The sequence below is a fragment of the Spodoptera frugiperda genome, chromosome 2, assembly GCF_023101765.2.
Source record: "Spodoptera frugiperda isolate SF20-4 chromosome 2, AGI-APGP_CSIRO_Sfru_2.0, whole genome shotgun sequence".
In the NCBI taxonomy this organism is placed as follows: domain Eukaryota; kingdom Metazoa; phylum Arthropoda; class Insecta; order Lepidoptera; family Noctuidae; genus Spodoptera; species Spodoptera frugiperda.
In genome coordinates this window covers 8452485-8475326 of record NC_064213.1, presented here as the reverse complement: position 1 = coordinate 8475326, position 22842 = coordinate 8452485, and the positions used below count along the sequence as shown (strand labels likewise).

The window sequence follows — 22842 nt, the reverse complement described above, 5'->3', positions numbered from 1 at the left end:
ACTTTATCAACCGATTTTCATCAAACATGAAAACAGCATCAAAATTTGTTCAGCAAAACGTGAGATAATGGCGCACAAACATATATACATACATAGAGGTCAAAATGAGAACCTCCTTCTTATGAAGTCGGTTAAAGAGAGAATAATGTCGCAATGTATTGGCATGAGTAAAAAAAACAAGCACCGGCTCTAAACGCTTGGACAATGGGTAGTAGATACATAAACAACTGATAGTTCTTTAAGAACAATTAAAATCCTAATTCATTAGATAATAATTATAGAAAAAGATGCGACACCGAGACGTCACGTCGTCACTAATTCTAACTTATTTTTGTCCATAATCTGTCTAGTTCCATTCCTCGTAAATCGTAGATCATAATCGTGATACACGTTCATTCATTGATAATAATTATAGTTTAAATTCTGAAGGAATCAAGAAGCAAGGTTCCTTTCCGACTTGCCCTATTTATTTACATATCGCTGTATATATTACCCTAAATATTATGTATTTTATTTATCAGTTCCCTCGGGATTTAATTAGTACCTACATGAATAGTTATAGGCGTTGTAATGAATATTGTCCATTGTTCCTTCTTTTTCTTCCGCACTTAAGTTAACCTATTGGGTGAAGGCGAAATATCATGAATAAGATTCTTTGTATTGCGCTTCCCTAACAAGTAATAAGAAGTGTATTCATTGTTCCCAATTAATTATTATTTATTTTGTGGACATTTTAATTATGTTAAAATCGTATATTAACCGTATTTTTAGAAATTAGATAGGAATTTAAAAATAAAATTGATGTTTACTGTAAAGTAAAAATATAAACAGACATAAGTATAGCTACATATTTTTTATCCTTCATAAAGCAATGAATAAAACGGAAATGATTTCATTGTGTTACGGACCGCTTGCTCAACAATGTCATTTGTTTTTAACTCAAGTTTAATTCACGGCGTAAATAGCATATTATGTAAATGACCACGTTGTTTTACAAATCATTTTACACATGGAGTGCAGAGTGAAACAAATCTCATTTGAAGTACGTTGACATATCATTTCGTTCCAAAATTACATAATAATTGTTGAAAATTACACTACAGTAAAGACGATAATGTTATAGATATATTAATTTTAGAAAATTGATTTTCGCGTAGGTATCGTCGGAACTTTTTACTGGAGCTCAATATGATACTTAAGACTATCGTTGCTTACCGGAGGATGTCGGCTGTGATTTCTTGTACGTCTGAAGAGTGGGTAGCGCCTGCGCTTGTGGTGGGTTGGAGCTGCGCGGCGCGGAGGAAGGTCGCGCCGCCGCGCTAGGGCCCGCCGAGCCCACTGCGCCCGACCCACCCGGGCCCGCCACGGAAGGGGGCACGCTCACTCCTGCACACACCCACTCAATTACACACCTCTTACCACAACATCAACACGCCAAGTGCAACTCATGCAATACATTGACAGTTTGTACATAAAAAGTAATAGAACATTATATTACATAGTAAACTTTAAACCCCAAGCTTTAAATATTAGTGGCAAGCGGTGATTATGATTAATTGCAAGTGATACCATAGTCCTTGAGATTTTGAACTGTCGGGTGTCTGTCGACGGTGGCCGGTCGTCAGTAGTACTCTTGTGAAGCATAATGGTCAATCAGACTGTTTGCAATGCATATGCAATTTTGGTTTAATGACATGCCTTTCAATGACACTAAATGTTTGGTTAGAGAACTATTGTCGACACAGCACAACCCTCTTCTTATTGGTCAGATTAGAAAAATATGCGCCACCCCCAACCCATGCACAATTAAAGCGAATTTAATAAGTGAGGATGTACCCTGACTTTCCCATGACTCCTCTAGGTAACAGTTAGTATCGGGTCGACCCTCGAGATCGCTCTCCAAAATGTCGGGCAGATCCGAGTCCAAACCTGAACAATATGAATAACTTCATACACCGTGACGAGCCTTGTAGTGTGACTGTGTATATATTTACATAGATACATCTGGTGCCTACATAAATAGTTCAAAAATTCATGGACTAGGAGCTAGTTGTGTTTATGTTTAAATGAAGTGATATCATTGACGATGTTTGTTTAGCTATAAACTATATATTAACGTCAATTTAATGAGTTCGATACAGTAAACTAGATCAATTCAATCATAATGCGTGTAGAGATAACATTACAATTAAACTCATACATGTTGTTAAACGTTTCTGTTATAACTTTCATTGTTATTATTATGATAGAATAGGTCTATCAATGCAATTAATGTCAGCTTCGTCGGTTTATATTTTATAAATGTCTGTATTGTGTGAAATAGGACAGATTAAAAATATTTATGGTTGTTTTTTTATCAGAGTATATTATTGTAAGGAAGCCAAGTTCATGGCCCTAATTATTTTTTTACCAGACACTGTTGGTAATCTACCTACATAGCACAGAAAGCAGGGGATTTCAAAAGGTTATAAACAATGGAACGGGTCAGCAGTGATTAGTCACTCGGTCCGATTAGTTTCATGTATTCAGTTTTCAATGTTAGGTAGGTACCTACTTTGAATTTCTCGTTTAAGTGAGTCACTGAATCACTAGTTTATTTACAAACCCATATTATTGACTATATGGATTATGTTGACTGGTTTCAACTTGTGTATTGGTCACTGCGCAATTATCATATCACCTATGGTGTAGTTTGTGTGCGTTTAAAGATGTAAAAAGCTGTGTGGTTACGGAATGTGTTAGTATGTTAGTATGGGCTAAGTATTGCAAGCAGGTTCCCTGTAACTTACTGTTAATGGAGGTGGTCCGGGGCCGTTGCAAGAAGGCGTGGTTGAAGAAAGCCTCAAAGGGCATTCGCTCGCGAGGATTTCGTCGTAGCAGGCCGATTAGCAAGTTACAGAGCTCAGGACTTGTGCCTGCTGGCATTCTGTAAAATGTCGATCATAATATTATTTGTGAATAAGAAATAATTTAAACAAATATACGAGTAAATACAACTACGTACTAACGTATACCCTACGAGTAAATATTTATTTCCTAGGCTAGTAAGATTCGGTAATCAAATAGTTCCTTTACATTATCATATGTTTTCACAGATAAATATTGAGATAGGACAACAATTTAAAAATACACTTTATGTGGATGGCATCGGACGCGCTGAAACTGTTTACAAATATTTGGCGGGTAGGGACGCGTTCTGTACGTATTTTGTTGTATCATCGAACGCTAACATGTCACAAAGTTGTCACAGAGCCAATTCTAATTCATTCGCGTTAGAACCTTGAACGCTACAGTCGATTCAGTTGGGCTTCGTAAAAACTAGCCACAAAAAACGTCCGAGTTAGGTATGAATAAAATAAATTGTTCCAGATATTTCTTATGAACATGAAATTAGCAGTCATACGGATATTGTTTCAAAAATATGAGGTTAATGTATCTCCTTCTGATGTAGTCGCGTTTATTTAAGTATATCAGTACTACTCACTTAGGCTGCAAGTCGACGCTGTTTTCGTAGAATGCTTTTAGTTCATGTGGTGTAGTGGCTTGGAAAGGAGCTTTGCCAGTGAGACACTGGTATACTATCGTACCCAGACTCCAGAGATCTGCTTTGGCGTCATACTTCAGTGACATTATTACTTCTGGCGCCTATAATTAAAAAATAACAAATTGATAGGCTATTCATAATACTCTTATTTAATAAAGTTTAATAATAAAACCTCTTTAAGTATTCATGGAAATAACATTACCATATACATCGGGGAACCGCACAGCGTGACGGCCATATTTCCTTCTTCAAGGAACCTTGCGAAGCCGAAATCAGCTGCAGATAAAAAAGTATTAAATATGATTAATTTTGTGATATAGTTATGATGATAAAGGATACAGTTTAATGCGTATACAATAAGGTTTTATGGATGATGTTCTTGTGTTCCTATGAATCGAGGATTACATTGAAAAATATGACTCAGATAATTCTTACAGGTAAGTTTCAATAACAACATTATGCCGGATATGATAACGAAATATTTCTTCCGATTGATTATGGTGAAATCAGCTAAGTAATGACGTATTTACGGCGATACGTACCAATTTTGAGGGTTATTTCCGAAGCATGAGGAGTGCGTGGCGGCGCAACGTTGTGTGTGAGGAGGATGTTCTGAGGCTTCAGGTCTCGATGCACTATTCCCTTGGCGTGGATGGCGCGCATCGCTTCAGCCAGCTGTCTCAGGAACAGTCGAATGGTACTTTCACTGAGCAGACGGTTCGCTTGCAAATAGTCCGCCAAATCTCCCCCGTTGCAGTACTGAACAAACAGAACAAGCTTTTCCATTAACGATTTGTTGGCTAATGAAGCGATTGGATAGAATCCAGGAAATCTTCAACAACGCTAGTGAACGTCAAAAGAGAAAGAAAATAGATAGGATGAGCTGGCTCGAACAGCTTGCGACCAAGATGAGAGTTTTAGAGATGCATCGTCCAATTGTTCTTTATCTAGTCATCTGTATTTGGTTAGACAGACTAACCGAGACTAGGATAATAGACATACTATACCTATACATACAATTGATTTTATTTCTCGAGTACTGATTGTATAGCTACTAGCTACATGTAATTTATGCAATATCGTTAAGGGAATATGTGAAAATTATTTTCTTTTATGTTGTTGTAGTATAACATCATTCATGGTATGAATAGAATTCTTAATCTAGAGGTTATTTCCAGTAAAACACACGTTGACTATAAAAAATATAAGAAAAGTCAGTAGTTGTCTGGCAGCTAATGCCTTCGAACTGTTTAAGGTTTATTCCGAAGCTGTGAGGTCCAATGCAGGTGAATTAGTGACACTGGTCCGTTTCTGCCACCACTGTTTAGCATCGTGCATTCAATATTAAACCTGATTTTGTCTTATCATTAACTTGTCGGTACAGTTTTAGAATTTTAAAATAATAAACCAATAAAATGTTATAAGCCAGTCTGTCAGTGTTCGATTTTTTTTTTGTAATTTTAACGCAACTTTGGGTGCAAATTAATAACAAAACAACCATAAAATCTCCAAAACAAAAGCCGTTTTATTAGTAATGAGTTTAATTAACTTCATTTAGTTATAGTTAATTGAAGCAGTAGTTTTTTTATAAAACCCAATCTTCGAAAGAAGAAATCGTATTTTTTTCGCGGCGTTTTCACCCGTGGAGAAAAATCGTCATACTGCTATTTAATGTTAATAAGTATGTCTCACTTGCACACTTGTAGGGTGGTACAGCATGCATATTTCCCTAACCGACAAGAAAGACTAAACCGCTCTTAACTTGATGTAACGTACAACCTCATTATAAATACCTTTTTTTCTGAGGTAAAATAATATTACCTATAGTTTTGCCAGTTTTGCGGAGATTCACATTTACCCAATTCGAGGGTAGACAAAATAAGTCCTTACGTCGTTCCAGTGTGAATACACTTGATGTGTGTGTATATTAATAGGCAAACTTTCATTCTTTTGAGCAATAAAACTGCGAATGTTTATCTTATTAGTTACTACGTTCACTGGTTAACGGAGTACCGCGGCGTGTAGATCACCAGAAACAGGGCAATCTATTAGTGGATCATAGAACCTTGACCGGCTAGTAAATTGTGTATTTAACCTAATGGTGAATTGTTAACGCTAACCACAACAATAACGATTTAAATCATAAGTGTAATTACTTCGGAAGCGACGTAGCAATCGTGTCATATTTGTAGTTTACACATCACATAAGTAAAGCCAACAGCTGTGTTGTATAACATTAAACTTTACAGAATACAGCAATTTATAGACATGAAGCATCAGCAAAGTACCAGTAACATCAGTGAAGCAGAGATAACGTAGTGTACGTGTGCGTTTTCGTGTGAAGTTCGATAATTCTGTGTCTTTCTTATAAATATTTATTGTGATTCTTTCCACCATTGTTCTTAAAAGTGAAACGTTTTTGCCTGTATTTGAGTGGTGATTACTGATTATGTAAGTGTAGATCTCGGGGTGGATTTAGATGCAATTCAACTGCCAAATATATAATTAACTTAGGCGGTTTTGTGTATTTGTAGAATTAGCAACTGACAGTTAATGAAGACCGTCGTGGTCTATCAGGCGTTACACATATAACTGTGTAAACAGAACCGAAGGTAACTTCATACATTGCGTGCTATTTGTCAGTCGAAGGTGATATTGAAAATCGGCCACCTAATATTTTCTCGTTTATGCACAGTGTCGTTATCGTGGTTGATTTGCGATAAGCTGCCATGCCGTTTATAATCTTATCATTGAGTGATAATAGTTATAAGTGTCAGTGAGTTATGTGCTGTACTGTACGCTGGTACTTGTGCCACGACAGGTAACAACTCCTGAAGTCAGTTGGCATTTCCACCTTGTGCTGTTAGAATTTGAGAGTGACCATGACGTCGAAACATCTTTTCTTGCTATTGTTGGCTCTATTTGCGTAAGTACACATTTATTTGTTTCATTTAACCTTCACTGAATCTTATATTTTTATTCGCCTCTACCTACAGATAGTCACACACTTATCTGTACTGTAACGAGAATGAACAATCGAATTTCACCAACTAGTATTTAGATACTAGGGAACTACCGCTGCCACCAATATTTCTAATATTATTTAGTTATTACTATTACGTATGTTTTGTTTACTATGAGTTAACCACAACGGCAATTATCGCATAATATTTTCTTAAGCAAACATTTTTATGTTCTTATTCAACGTCAAAAGAATAAACCATGCAAGCAACCAATTGAAATGAGTAAGGGATTGTTTCACATTGTCAGATTTAGTGTAACTGACACATAAATTGACATATTTTCCATATGGATTGCATTAGATAAGGCTAACAGCGATATAATAGGACATTGCAAAACAAATTGCATTGCCTTTGTCTTGCTCCAGAAGAAATTTTATGTTTAGCAGCAAGCAGCATAATAACATCAGCAGTCAAGACATTATAAGACCTTGATGTTTAACTCTAAATGTAGGTGTATTTTCATTCTATCAATCAAAGTTTAAGACAGTGTGCTAGTTACGCCCTTGTAGTACATACACTTATCGCGATTTTATCACCTACTTATTTATAACAATTTTGCGTCACCTTACGATAAATTCGATAAAGTCACATGTCATTACTGCATTAATATCAATTTCCAGGAGTACAATAGCTCAAAGTGACGATGAATTACACATTCCTGTAGAAAATGACAATCAGTTTCCTCCCGACAATCCTGAAGGTGACGGCAGCGTTATAGAGGGTAGTGGGGCAGGAGTTATTGAAGAGCCACTTGAGGCGAGTACTGAGAAATCTGCGCTGTTATTAGACGACGTGCAATTGACATCTTTAACAAACAACGTACCGGTGGTCGAAGCAGAAGAACATGCGTGCCCTAAACCATGTGTCTGCAACATAGAGGGAGACACAAACAAGTACATCGTAGATTGTTCTGGATATGAACTAACAGAATTACCGAAACCTTTGGATCCTAAGACCACAGACCTTAACCTGCAGAATAACAAGATAACTGAAATACCAAAAGATATTTCTGAATTGAAGAACTTGAAAGTACTGAATGTTAACAACAATGAAATCATGAAGATTGTTTCTGGTGTAAGTATTAAGCGTTGTTGAAATAGAATCTATTTTCATACTAATTAAAAACGTAATAATAAATTAACCACGCTCTTAATTACGATCGTAATTATTAAAATTGAGATGATCGTGATGATGACATATTATTCAAGTAACAATGTAAATACCTCTACGTAGTTGTTTAGTTTAGAGTACATACTGTCAATCGCGTAGTATGTCAATATTACACAAGTCCTAAAATCCATCTCCATAACCAGTGTAACTCACTTCCGGCAGTGACGTCACTTGTATACTGTGTACTTTACTCATTTCGAGTGTTAACAAGCGAGTACCGACCCTATGTATTAATAGTGCGTCAAATTAATTTAATACATATTTTATTAAAAACTTATAGCTTTACTGACAAACTCTTTTTTAATTTCAGTCCATAAGTGAACTGCCTGAGCTAACGAGCCTGAAACTCGGAAACAACAGACTCCTAGAATATCCGCAAGATCTAAAGAATGGTTTCGGTCTGACCAAATTAGAAGAACTTGATTTGGGAGGCAACGATATGAGAACGGTAATTATAAAATGCTATTTATAAATGTTTTCTTGTTCAAATAGATGTACACGATCTGTATCACTACAGATCTCTACAGATCATGTACTTTTCATGTCAAACATCAATTCATCATTGGTATTCGTCGGTCATAGGTACTTCGTATCGTAATTGCCGGATATCAGTTCAATGATGCGAATGAACTCTTAAGTTGAAGGCAGTTCAAAAACACAAATGTTAATACATGTATAAGAAAAAAGAAATTAAGCATCAAATAATTACATATAAAAATTGTGTGTTTCAGGGAATTAAACCAGAATCGTTTACCAACTTCAAAGCTCTTCGCTCACTAACGTTACCAACTACTGCGGCTAATCTAGCAGAGGACTTGTGTGCAGCAATGAAAGAATCTTTGGTATCCGTATGTACCGGAACATGCAATGAAAAAACTTTGGAATGTCCTGATGCACCACCAGCCTCAGATTTAGAAGAAGGTTTACTGGACTTCGCTTTACCAGGACTAATCGCTTTGGGAGCCACACCCGATGAAGAAACCGATGATCCAGCTGTAAATTCGCCAGCGGAAGAGCATAAGGAAACGGACTCAAATGTACCAGCTGCGCCAAAAGCTAACGTGGAAACCACATCGCAGGCCCCAATCTCTAACGCACCAGAGGCCACGAACTCAGTTGCAGACTTTTCACTTCGATCTGCAATTATTAAAACATCTGACAAACAACCAGAAGCAGAGTCTAGCAGCACAGCACCAGCAAAACCGGAAAGTGAAGTAGTTGGGGCCACGACTTCAGATAAAAAATCCGGTGGCGTCGACAAAAGTGTGATCGGAATGATTGTCGCTGGAATGGTTCTTGTGGTGGCAGGTATAACAATTAAGAAAAATTGGAGTTCCATTAGGAACAGATTCAGCAGCTCACCAGCAAGAAATGCAAATGACAGAGCAAATGTTAATGCAAACGGAACTGCGCCTGAAGAAGTCCCGCTGCAGGAGAAATCTCCTGTGTAAACAATACATAGTAGTTATGTATGTGGTGTAATTGTTGATATATGATTTGTTTCGATCTGAATGTTATATTTATTGACGAAATAATGCCACCATTTACCGAGGCCTAAAATGTGTGAATGAATTAGTGATTTAAGAAATTATGGTATGGACATAGACTAAGTTTTGTAGATTGTGTAGATTTTTTGTAAATAAGAAGGCAGAAGGCAACAACTTGTTTTTTACTTTGACATAATGAAGTACAATTTCACAATAAACAAAGTGTTTGTTTATAAAACTACTTTTATTTCTAACTACGAATTTTACTAATATCATAAATGCGAAAATTTGTGTGTTGGTTCGTTTCTTAAGGGATGGAAATCAAATTTTTCAGCCGTTTCGACGTGTTTACGATGTTTGGAATAAGGATAGATAATGGTCTGGACAATAACACATAGGCTACTTTTTACCCTACGGGAATGTGGGCGACACCGTTGGCAGAAGCTAGTATTACATGGAAATTAATGACGATACAAACCCGTGTTGTGCTAATTTGTTTGTACTCAAATATAGGTGATTTGATTTTTATTGGGACAATGACTGCTTAATGTAGGTACATTATGTGTCATGTAGGTTAATATTTACATTGTGTGGCCACATTGTTTACATGCACAATTTGCATCAACTCTTACTTTTTAGGGTTTGTCTGTTAGTTACTTAGGTATATAATAATTGCACATACTAAAATATTCCATGTACATAGAATAAAAAATCTTATAATCAGAAAAAAATGTACGCTACAACTTAATAAAAAAAAAATTAACAACAATAAGCATAAAGTTGACTACTTGTGCGACAAAAGTATAAAGGTTGAATTACTTTAATATAATAGACGACGTCATATTATTTTCACTGATTATTCTAGATGCCAAACGTATTTTTGACGACGTTAATGAACGATAAAAATAATGCGTAGTTCAATGAAGTGTTTGTTTACTTGTGAAAATTCAGTTGCGCATTTTGGAAAGAATGTCATTAACAGTTTCATGACGGGTTTAGGTTGGGTCGCACACGCAGAACAACAATGGGATAATAGATGAAAGTTGATGTGAAAAGAAATGCCACATTAAAGAGCGGGTCGTGGCACTCGGCACAAGACGCAACGCAGGCGGATGTGCGGCTGACTGCCTGCTTACCTGACCGACAACCTGTACTATACTTTGTCCCGTTACATTCTGTAATCCGTTATAGAACAACAATACTAAAGAATAGCGCGTGCTTTATTCTTTTCAAACGTGAAAATCGTTGTATTGAATAAGTACCTACTGCAGTATTCATTTGCCGTCAAGAAAAAGCTACAAAGAAACTTCGACAAATATTATAAATACATATCATGGTGATTAATTAGAATGATAGGGTCGTTGACATTTGAAAAAGTGTAAGTCTAATGCATATAGTATAACAAATCTGTTTAAACTACAGTATTCGACGCGGCATACTTTCCTAAATCGTATCATATCTAGCAACGTCCGTGGTTTGATCATTCACACGCACAACAGCCTTCCATATCGTACATAAGAACATTAAGAACTTATAGCATACGAATGAGTGTTTTTGGAATTATGACTCAAGTGCAGTGTCCTCGTTTGGTATTTTTGTACAATTCTGGAAAACGTTAACCCTGATACATTTAATACCAACGCAGTTTGATTTTTTAAGCATATTGAATGTGGTTTCTGACCCTAGATTGATCTTTTCGATGATAATAAAGTACTTATCAATGAACTAACTGATAACAATTTCCTAGTTTGAAATACATATGTATTGTATTGTATTAGTAAACATATCGTGCAATATCCTTGGTTAATGAGGATTGCAAACAAAGAAATGAATAGGTAAGGCTAGAAGTTAATCAACTGAGGCACCGAGAGACGCGACGGGAAGCGGGAACATGAGATTGCTAGACCTTGCATTGTTCGCTGATGTATAAAATTATTGTATTAGAGTTACTTATAATGTGTATGTGTGCGATCTTACACAAACAGGTTTTCCTTTATGAAACGATTTCATCATCAACATTAAGACTTGATTAGTGACACCAACACGACTGGCTTGGCTTACAAGTTAACAGATGAAGGCGAAGATGAGGTAAGATTTAAGTTCGGATTGGATTTACACGTTGTACTTAGTTGATTTTAGTAAAAAAGTAATTGAAATATTTGGTGTAGTAAGGATGACAGATTATTTATTATTGATGTGTGGCTGAAAACTGTGTTATGTATAACTGCAGAACGAAAGTGGTTACTAGCATTATCTGAAATGATAAGAGCATTAAGCGTACAGATAGAAAGCTGTGGTTTCCGGCACGACACTTTCCAGCTCTAGACGAGGCGTTGCAGCGGCTGAGAGAAACCAGTCTGACGCAATCAAGCGTGCCGATTTGTCTAGATCACCGATCGTGTCAGCAATGTGTAACATGTAAGTACCGAGCTTAGAACTCACGTTAGCCAACCAGTGGACCAGATAACTACTCAATTTGCTTTTACAATTAATATTGATTGCCATAAACAACGAAGTATTTATTAGAGACCCGATATACTACTTTACTTATAATACTTTTTTGCCTTCGGATTTATAGTTGATGTCAATGGTTAGAATATTACCTACAATAACAAGGAAGATTATCTCCAGTTTAGTTTTAAAGAGTGACGCCTCTATGCAAATATTTTAATTAGTCATCTAAACCGTACACGATAGGATTTTTACTGTCAAATATTAGTACCTAATACAAAACCAAAAGTAATAAAATATTGTTGATAGAGGTCCCATTGTGCCCGCACTGGGCCACGTGCGCGATCTAGGGCCCAAGAACCAGTCGTATTACCAACTAATGCGACCACGAGGTCACCACCTGACTAGCGATACATCTCTTTGTGTTTATATTATTATCAATGCTCGTGCTAGCTACATTATTCATATACATATTATATAATGAGATATTAATAATTTAACGCATTAAACATTTAGATTTCAGTTACAAAATAACGCCAAAGTAACAAAAGCTGTTTGGGAGAAAAATCCCCAAGCGATATTGACTAGTATCGAATCGAATCTGGTATTAGTAACTGCTTTTTGTCTTGGGAAAATCTTCTGTGGGATATGTTTTACAAAGTTTCCACGCAAACTAGGTCGGGGGCAACATTTAATAAGTAAGTAATATATACTATACGATATGCAGTAATAAGTTTATTACTATTATCACTACGATTAGTCATTCAAAGAAAATTCCTCATTCTAAGCCAGACATGTGTAGGGAATAAGCTGATATCTAAAATAATAAGATACTTACATTAATTATACGATATGAATAATTAATAAATACATATATTAGTGATTAGAGGTTTTCGATTTGTTTTGACCACTAAACGTGTTATTATTACATTTATGATAAAAATAACTATCTGTAGGAAAACTGTACCAGGCAGGTATTTAATTTCGATAAAAACTTGTTTTGTCAATAATCTCATATTTAACTTTTTTGTACATAAATACATACAAAACATTTTCACGTGTAGCAAAGAACGACTTATCATTCATTTTGGTGGCAGTGTCTTTGTTCATCGTGTTCACAGTTCATTGTACGGGGACACAATCTTGTGAAATCGTTGCCGCTAAGAGGACATACAATGTTTATATATAAGCAAGTAGGTGTTCATACAAAGAGTAGGTAGGTAGGTCACACATATACGAGATTTTTTCCATCGATATGACTAATATTGAAACATTAAACGAACGACACCAGTTTGTGTTCGGAATATTTTTATTTATTGTTTTACCTGAACTTAACTTTCTTTCCTTTATTTTTTTTTCGACACCCATTCGACCTAATTTGATTTTATATGTCATAGAATTATAGAAACACCGGCTTAGCACAGGCTTATTAGTACATGTGTCAATGATGTTCATAGAAAACTACATATATTTTCGGCTTTTTCCAAAAAGTTATTTATCTGTTTACTCCACTTGTGCAATATTTTTTTGTATCCCTTTCATCATTGTTATAACATTATGAAATACAATTGACGTACATTACATTCTTGTAAATTCCTATTAATCAATAGTGCATTTGGTGTAGAATGCAAACAGGAACCATTAAAGCAAGTTGATGACGTAGAATGACGTTAGAAACGCTACGAACGAATGGTTTCTGAATGTAGAATAAATAGAACTGAGGGTAACATTGATGTAACACGGAATATTCGCGCTTCAGGAAATACTTTTGCCATATCTCATCATCACCGAGCAAGCGAAGCGTTTGCCACCCGTGTTTGAAACATGCATCGTTGAAACTAAAAAGGAGCAATTCTAATAAAAAATACTGAACTGCGCTATATTTAAATATAGAATGAGAATGCCCCACGGATTAATTGATTCGAAGTACAAAAAAAATAAAAGCAAGAACTAAACATTGTTAGCACGTTATCTGTTTCATATATATCGTTATTATGTGTTGTGTGTGATTCAGTTCCATCCGGCATGCAATCAGACGTGCATGCATATACATATGATAGACAGATGACCTTAAATTCTTGTTAATTCAGCGCGCATACGGTAGGCACACAGTGAATGTGCTGTTTTCGTAATACTATGAAGACAGTTTCCCAACTAGACAAACGGTACCCTTTATCACAATGGTCCTTCGAAAGTAGTTACAAATTACAGTGTAAAAGCTATTTAATGCTATAAAGTTGAATACTTGAATATTTTTCTTGAATAAGTATAACTTAAATTAGAATGGTGAGTGTGAAGAGAATCAGTCAGATGTATAAAGTTGTTAAGAGTTTGTACGAACATGGAACATTGGCACGCCACACGTGCTCTGTCCCAATCTCAACGACAGCACGTGACAACGTGACGTGGTTTAAATTGGGTGGCAAGACCATAGTGTATAATGTACAGTGGGCAGACTGTAGCTAAATAATATGCAATTATATTCTACCATATAACTATTACCTACGTATAAAGATATTCTACCATATAACTATTACATCATCAATGACGACTGGATTATATAATGTTCATAATTTTGTCGTGAAAACTTTTGTTAATTTCTAATAAATTGTAGGAATCTCCTAAAGGATCCTGTGTTGTGGTATAAGTAGGTTTTATTTTCTGTGAGACAAAAAACACATTTGTATTACAATGGCGAACGCAACAAGACAACGACGTAGTAGAGCTACAGTTTCGGTCCTTCCGGGTCAATTTTTTGCGAATGTTCTATCTACCTGATGTACGACGAATGAGTTCGCTCAAAACTCTACCATAAAAATCTATCTTGTATTACTTCAAGTATTATAAAGCAGAAAAGTTTAAAGAAAGTTTTAAGAAGAAAATAATTCACTTGATTATATTATTTTTACTTTCAAAATAAACATAAATTAAAGAATTAAAAAAAGTTGTTTATTTTGTCAACACTATTACTGTAAGTATACATATTATTAAAATTCACAGAGTTATAGAAGATCATAGAGTGGAGTTATAAATAACCATCCAAAACGTTGACGATGCCAATTAGTATAGTCATGGCCCACAGCAACCATGGCGACTATCCACGTACCTCCACCAAAAGGAAATCGTGCCAATGAACTTGAGTTTGGCTTTGTATCGTGATGAGGGCATTGCTGTTTTAGTTTTTTTACGCAATGAAAACAAGTACATACGTAATATTATTATACACAACCAGTGTCGCAGGTACTTGGCTATTCGTATATGTTGTTGGTGACCTGTTGCGTCCACTTGACTCGTGTGCCCTTGGTTTATTTATAATCACACATACATTTGGAAAGAAACAGAAGCAATTCTAACAATATTGCTCGCCAAGTTTAACAACAAAAAAGAGCAATACGCAATACAGACGAGTAATATGTAACGATATAATTAATGTCAGTACTAGTGGCCACTTAGCCAGCGTGGAACCGACATCAATTTGTATCTAACGACTCGACAAATTAATGTGGAAAATTTTAAATGCGGTTCTTCATAAAGTTAAGATAAAACTAGTTATTCCAAGTATTTATAAAACTACTACATAGGTAACGAGATTGTTACTATTGTAACTTACGGTAAATGAGAGGATCCATTAAACACATAATGTAGCGTATTGTATTAGTTCATACCAGTTATGCATGAGGACCTGATATTTGGGATCAATCATTCCATCATTATATCAAGGGGATCAGTTGGTCTAATCACATAAATTCTTATTAATTAGGAACTATGGCTAGTTATTTATTAATTTCATTGGACACATGTTAGCAGTATCGACGCTATTCAAACTATTAAACAACACAAATGTTGTGGAATTACTACGACATTTCAACTTTGTTGTTGTTCAGTCATCTACACAAGGTAGACGTAGGTGTTACCTACAAAACGTAGTTGTCGGCGACGGCGATCGTCATTTCTGCGCAATAATCTATTTATCAGTAAAGTACGGTAGACAGTATATATATTTAGTTATTATTATTTGTGTATGTATCTCTCCACGAGGCTGAAGCACGCACTGAGGCGACACGTGTGAGTGCTGCAGACACAATGTCGCCATTATCGAATACGGTTATACAAGTATTGCATCATGGGGTGATACTTAGTGTGTAATACTGACTTTGTTTATCAACACCTTTACAACTTTGAGAAGAGGTCAATTTAAATGCAGGCCATATACTTTTTTATGAACTTAAGAGATGGAAACTTCTCATATACCTTAAATTACAGAAGCAGGTAAGCAGTCCCTAGTTTATGAGTAAATATACCACATTTCTATTATATCTATGAAATTTATCACTTAGTAGCAGATCTATTGACAGCATAAAATGATCTATAAAAATAAGGCCTGTTTACAATACAACAATTTAGTCAGTTTGGTTATTTTAAAATTAATTATTGGTATTTTAGAATTTTAGCATTTTTTATATAGATATCCAATATAGCACTGATAACTACCTAATTATACTTATTATTAAAAAGAGATAACTATTAACAAGTTATGGATATATTTATCAATAAATGTTTTGTTTATAATTTACACGGAACTGGTAGTAAATTTTGAGTGGTTTTAGAGCACTAAAGATATTAATGAAGATAAATAGGTTAATAGGTCATGTCATAACGGTGCCATCGGTTGATAGCCCGTTGCTACGCTCACTGAGACTACTTCAAAATTATGTTTGACCTGTTTCAATTCACACTGTATTGTTATCAAACAATCTTTATTCAAATATCCCTTGACCTGCTACTTTTTTTAAATGCGCAGTAGCTCTAATCGCATTAATGCATAACATTTTTTAAATGGCAACAGATCAAGCGAATTTGGGTAATCTACAGCGACAACGCAGAGTGTGCGACACGCCTTGCCTGCGTGGTGAAGCCGACTGTCTACCTACTTTATCTAATGCGTAGTGACCTTGGTGCGAATCCACATGCGCGTATGTCATGCGGAAGCCGACATGGTTGTCGACACAAGACCAATAAAAATTTACTTCGATAATATTTGATTCGAAACCTTTTTTCTATGTCTAATCAATTCGACAGACTTGGATTAATATTAAAATATGAAGTGATTCAGTGTATATGCAGGTTTAAGTATTGAAGGCTTAGGTTAGGTCAAATCGTTAAAAGTACACGTTTGATTATTTCGCAGGTGCCAGAAACCATAGCTCGCATATCTATTTACAAACAAAGGTCTATTTCAATATTTACGTGTTTTTGAGAGAAAGGGTCCTGTGCCTGTGACTCCAGTTCCGAGTCCTGACTTGTAACTAATTTGCTTAAAGAATTCCGGTATAACTAATATTTAGCACCATTCGTTATCACGCATTAAAACATTCAGGTAGTTTGTTGCAACAATTTAATATCAACGTATCCATTATTGTTAATAAATACGACACATTACTGGCCGTAACCTAGTAACCTTGCTCTTAATCCGCAATATGCGATAAAAAATTTCAAGTCACTTGCCTTTTATTACAGTTTACGCTTTTTAAATCACATGCAAAGTGAATGAATGCACTTTGCAGGGCAGGTACATCAGAATATCCCTTCTCTTGAAAACATATCTTTAAAGTTAATTTACAAAGAATTAAGTAAAATTTTCGTTCTAACTAAATTGTATTTGGAAGATCACATTACATCCATTATCAGTTATTATTGTTCTGTAATAAAATGTGTTCGAATAGATTACTTACATACCGGTTTTGGTCACGTGTTGGCCTAGTAATATTTGCAGAAATTCCAGTACTTAAGTAACATTATTAATAATAATCGAAGGGAACAATATCCGATCATTTGATTGCGATAGCGAGGTTTATGGTTAGATGATTGCTGCTATTAATTCATAAATACGTTTTTACGCAATTTGTTCTACTGGCAATACATACACTACCTACATAGAATCTATTTAATACCCATTTGATGTTACATTGTAAACAAAGGTACTTTGAAAATAAAACATTCTCGAAAAATATTTAATTCATGTTTGAAATTAGAAACCCTTCAGTAAAACGGAACTATTTGTATGACGGAGGCCGGGAGTTATTTTAGCTTCTGTTTGAGAAATATCGCCTCGAGATTTTTGTTTAGAAAATGGTGAATTGCAATGTTTGATAAATAGGTTAGTCAGTGAGCCGTCGAATTCACAATATCCTGAAAATGGTACACGTGATATTTCAACATCAACATCCCGTGACAGTCCAATGCTGGCCTATGGGCCTCCTCTATTTAAAATGGTTTGTCATAATAATCTCCATGCGTAGCAGGAGAACAGTTATTGCGCATTGTCATTTTAAGCTACTCTTGTTGTGAAGTAACAAATTCCTTTTGAGGTAACTACTATTGTTTATGCATAATAATATAACATCTTCGTAGGCGAAAAACAAAATAAAAATAAGTTTTTGTATCATATATGGACTCACCTCCATAACTACATAGACGTAGGAGGTGCTGTCCATACAGTCGTGCATGGCGACCAGATTGGTATGATGGAGGGCAGTCAGTTCGCGGAGGATCTTAATTTCTTTCACCAAAATCTCTGAAGCTTTCTGAAGTCCTTTCTTGGTCACCACTTTAACAGCTACAGATTGTGACGGATTCTGAAAAAAAAAAACAAAATAGTTGGTGAATGGTGATTGCTATATTGGTACGTATTATTATTTACTGAGGTCATACTGAATGATACAGCAGATGACCTTTTTTATTCGTCTGAACAAGCAAATCTGTAAAAAAGCCAGTTATAACTGACAGTTTTATTCAACCGGAAACTTTTAGGCTACGCGACGAAACATAGAAATAAAGCAAATGCTTGAGCACGTGTTCAGCAACCACAAAACACAATTTTAGGAACATCGAAGTTGAGTCATAGCCGTATGTCATTTTAACTTAAGGTTTGTCTCGCATGATTTATCCTTCCTATGTGGAGCATCGAACGTAACAAGGCATGTATATAATTTTTTAAATCCCTCTACACGTTCTTTTACTTATGACGCCGGAAGTTTTGTTTTGCAAATGCATAGCGACGTCATTAACGTACGTAGTACGTACACATGCGTATTTATTATATTTTATTTATGTTGTATGTAGTAGAGGTACATGTCGATTCTACGATTAATGTAATACGTCTTGATAATATATTAACTGCAATTACTACTAGTTCTGTAAAATGATAGTTTAACGCAAGTGCAGTGAGCGTTGCATAAGGACGCCGCGTTGCAGGTGGGCGAGTGTCATGCGTGCCCCAAGGTCTGTATAGATTGTCTCTATGGCAATTAGGGTTTATTAATGTATGTGAATACTAGGTATTGGATGATACTTGTTATGTACATACATAGTTTATGTATATGTAGTGGATGAAAACGCACAGAATTGGAAAAGCAAATTAAAACACAAATATCCTTTTATATCTTGTTATATTTTACGCTAAAAAGTACAATCGCACGAGAGATTTTAAAATTTGGCTTTGTTATGTATGCAATGCCCAAAACCCAGCGTTGAAAATGCAACAATACTCGTTATAAGGGTTGCGTTTTAAAACACTCGACATAATAAATGACCATAATATTAGCAGATGCATTTTGTGTTATTTGAATGCTTTTTAATGAACGTTCATCAAGAAAAAATATGTTTTATGCAAAGGATTTTCTACAAAGCCTTTTCATTTGATTGATATCCCTATGGTAAGTCCATAGATGTGAAAAAAAAGTAAATGTATAATCCGACATCCGCCATTTTCTATCGGCGGCCATCTTGGATTTGCAATCATAATGGATGTTCTGTACATCTCATATTATTATTATATTGTATGGTCATCAAGATTAAGAGAGTACCTATCAAATATAAGATCGCTCATAGTCAAGAAAGGGGTAAAATTACAATTAACTAGTTACTTTCGACCAAAACAAACCAACCGGGCAAGGTAACTAAATAAAACTATTTTAAAAAGCTGTCGTACAAATGGGACCTTATTGTGATTTGTTTTCCGTTTTGTATAATTATTATGTAGTACCTACAATGCTACCGATAATAATTTGTTCAGCAACCTACCGGACCGAGTCATTTAACGGACAGATGACGCAAGACAAAGGAAGAAATTGAAACCATTTGACATATTAAATAATTTAAGTATGTACCGGTAAACTATGGCAACTTTACCGGACCCTTGGCAACTTTACCATACTATAGGTATTCAGTATAAACTCATTTATCTAAAAATCTACCCACTAGAATTCTGTTTTGTAATAGTAGTATTTTTTAGACATTAAAAGGAAATATTTACTATATTTTGCGTAGACGCAAGACTGCTATTATGCCAGTAATGGCCGTCACAGTGTAGTGCGTGAAAATGTGCTAAAAGTTAGTAGTTCCTAAATTGTGCTCACAGAGCCTTAATTATATGTCACAGGTGAGTGAAATTTTGATCTTGAATGTATAATATAGTTGGGATTACTGTTGTAATGTCAGCAATTGCTTTTTCTTTAATTTATTGATAAATAATCGCTTCGGTAATGTTGACACAGGTTAGGTAAAGTTGCCACGGCCTGCTTTGTGGCAACTTTACCTACAGTTAGGGTTGGCAATAAATGTTTTTTTCTTGTTTGTGTGTATGTAACCATTTTCGAATACCTAAATTTCCCAGCATAATAGTGAATATCCTGGATGATAAGTTATAATGTATTTAATAATACCTTTTGTTTTAGAGCCAAAATGGCTCACATGAAACAAAACCGCAGATAACTCGGAGTTAGACAACATAAAAAGTATACGAAAGTAATGTTAAAATTAGCTATGGAGATAGTGAAGTCAAAAAATTAAAAAGTCAAAAGATTAAACATTATTTTGTAGCCTTTTTTTACAATTTTAAACATAAATACTTAAAATTTTAGAACTTAATTTAGTTTAAAAGGGAACAATATTTATGTCAGATATTTATGCTTTTTTTTACTTTAGGTTTAAGGTTTATAATTTTTTTTTAAATATACATGTCATAAAAATAATTCTCATTTTTTGACAACCCCGAGCGTAACAAATTATTTGTATGTAAATTACGATGAAACCCGTGGCAACTTTCCCTACTGTCTGTGTAGCCGTTATCTTTATAGATTTCCTCATATTGTTTGCATTATAATACGAAGAGGTCCTAGATGAAGCCTTCTGTACCTCAACAACTCTTTAATATGCAATACACGATGAATACGGCGCGTAGGTAAAGTTGCCAAAAATTTGGTATCTTTACCCATGTTGTTTTTTCTTTACTACGGCTAAAGTAAGCGTTTGTATATAATGACGATTACGGTAAAGTGAGCCAGATAGACTACAATTCTAAATATATAGTTTTGGTTTCTATACGTCTTATGATTAAAAATATATTTCGATTTTTGTTCCAAAATATGGTAAAGTTGCCATGTTTTACGGTACTTACTTATTTAAATAATTTTATTTTGTAGAATAATTCGACTAATCCTACTAATATTATTTATGCAAAATAGAACTATTGGACGTATTTGGATGAAATTTTGGTACAGAGATGTAGTCTAAAAATATATGGGGTAGTTTAATTTTTATCCCGATAAAATTGGCAAAACCGATGGCTGAAGCTAGCTAGTAATTTAGCTTTATATATCTACATATAAAGCTAAATTTGAAATCACATTTGGAGTGCAGCGAGCGCTTGTTATTTCAGTGTGTTTAGGTATTTCACAACCCAGCACAGGACTGTTTAACTTGGAACGTGCAAGGATTTATTTTAAGTCTGCAGTGCGATTCGGTTTAATTTGCTTTATCCAGAGGGTGGTGCGCCGGCGCAGATCTAACATTAGCTCGTCCTACATTCCGTAGGCTCGTGGAACGGTTACAGTTTGACCTGATTTCATCACAAGCCCCGTGCGAGATCATAATTAGACCAAATCCATCGTGGTTCATCTCTTAAGGCTCCATGGGGATGCCGGAAAATAATAACTATTGAAAACTGACAAATAACAAAATCATAATGCATTGTGTTAAGTATTATGACCTGAATTTAAATGTAATATACCCTTTATAATTAAATAAGTAATGATATTGAGGCGCCTGAACTGCGTTCACGGTCACCGTTTGGTGCACTTCTTACTTGCCAAAGTCATATAATATGTGCCAATGTAATTACGTTCTTACATCATAAATGTCATGCACCCGTGTGAATAATTGTACCATGTTGTAGCTAACCCCAGGTGGATAATAACTGAATATGGTAAATACTGCAGTATAATTATGAATTGAATAGGTATTAAGAACCTCGGATGCTTTTTCCTTTCTTAAATTCAAATATTTCCTAAATCGGTTTAGATTAATAAATCATGTATCGTGTGTACCGTACCTATATTAGGTCTGTCATTTGGTAGTTTAAATTGGACAGGTTTCCGATGAGCCGATTTCTGGAAAACAAGCCCTATTTTTTCGACCAATCGATTGGTGTATATGATGTGTTTGATACATAATATTTAATTACGTATACAGTTTGGGCTACAGAAGTTTAATTCCTACACAGATTTTTTAATTAGGTAGTTTTAGTGAATGAAGAGGAGTAACTTTGAGTACGATTCCATCTTATTTCGAATGACTTTTTAGCTTTGAAATGTCGTTTTCGTGATCCTTTATTATATTGAATTTGATTACAACATTACAGTCAGGTAAAGAGTTTTAGACGTCCTGTGTGCACGTGCCTCCTAGTTGCCTACTATAATGCCCTTGAGGCGTAGACTCTACACGGTGCGCACGTTGCGTATCGTATTGTGTGGCTATCTATTGTCCAGTGGGTGTCAAACAAAGACGAGAAACCTAACTCTTGGACAGCCACATCATACAATTCAACCGGTAGGCTCATCTATGACGTCAGTTCAGGTCACATTTACATCGCGATATTTGATACTGACTAGAGCAAAAAGTTACAAGTAGTGAGGCATCTTAAAACTGAAAGCAACTATAACTCAAATAGTTAACTTTGCTTCGAAAGTACTCTATGTCAGTGTGAGAATAATGAGATAATAAAGAAAATAATAAGATGATAAAACACAAGGGTTGAAAGAAGCAGATTATGATAAAACCGCATGACGAAATTAGTGATTAACTATGGCTAAGATTCATTAGGTTCATT

General features: G+C 35.1%; 3 protein-coding genes across 6 annotated transcripts in view; 2 read left to right on the top strand and 1 right to left on the bottom strand.

The window, feature by feature from the left end:
- LOC118268763 (carboxypeptidase M) overlaps nucleotides 1-22842 on the top strand; it is a 70943-nt gene that overhangs the window by 9854 nt on the left and 38247 nt on the right. The window lies entirely within an intron of this gene.
- The window catches only part of LOC118268755 (serine/threonine-protein kinase unc-51), a 30919-nt gene that overhangs the window by 5466 nt on the left and 2611 nt on the right, over nucleotides 1-22842 (bottom strand). For 2 of the 4 annotated variants that reach the window (XM_035583391.2, XM_035583392.2), the window contains exons 2-8: nucleotides 18134-18310; nucleotides 4087-4303; nucleotides 3747-3820; nucleotides 3485-3645; nucleotides 2790-2926; nucleotides 1837-1929; nucleotides 1216-1386 (exon numbers count right to left, since the gene is read on the bottom strand). In XM_035583391.2, coding sequence (XP_035439284.2) covers nucleotides 1216-1386; nucleotides 1837-1929; nucleotides 2790-2926; nucleotides 3485-3645; nucleotides 3747-3820; nucleotides 4087-4303; nucleotides 18134-18310 — 1030 coding nt within the window. The remainder of the gene's footprint in view (nucleotides 1-1215; nucleotides 1387-1836; nucleotides 1930-2789; nucleotides 2927-3484; nucleotides 3646-3746; nucleotides 3821-4086; nucleotides 4304-18133; nucleotides 18311-22842) is intronic. The other 2 variants (XM_035583394.2, XM_035583395.2) reach the window with 1 other exon arrangement.
- LOC118268746 (uncharacterized) lies at nucleotides 5556-9462 on the top strand. The gene is made up of 4 exons (XM_035583381.2): nucleotides 5556-6470; nucleotides 7188-7641; nucleotides 8048-8185; nucleotides 8469-9462. Exons 1-4 carry the CDS (start codon nucleotides 6427-6429, stop codon nucleotides 9186-9188), a joined length of 1356 nt encoding a protein of 451 aa, XP_035439274.2. The 5' UTR covers nucleotides 5556-6426; the 3' UTR covers nucleotides 9189-9462.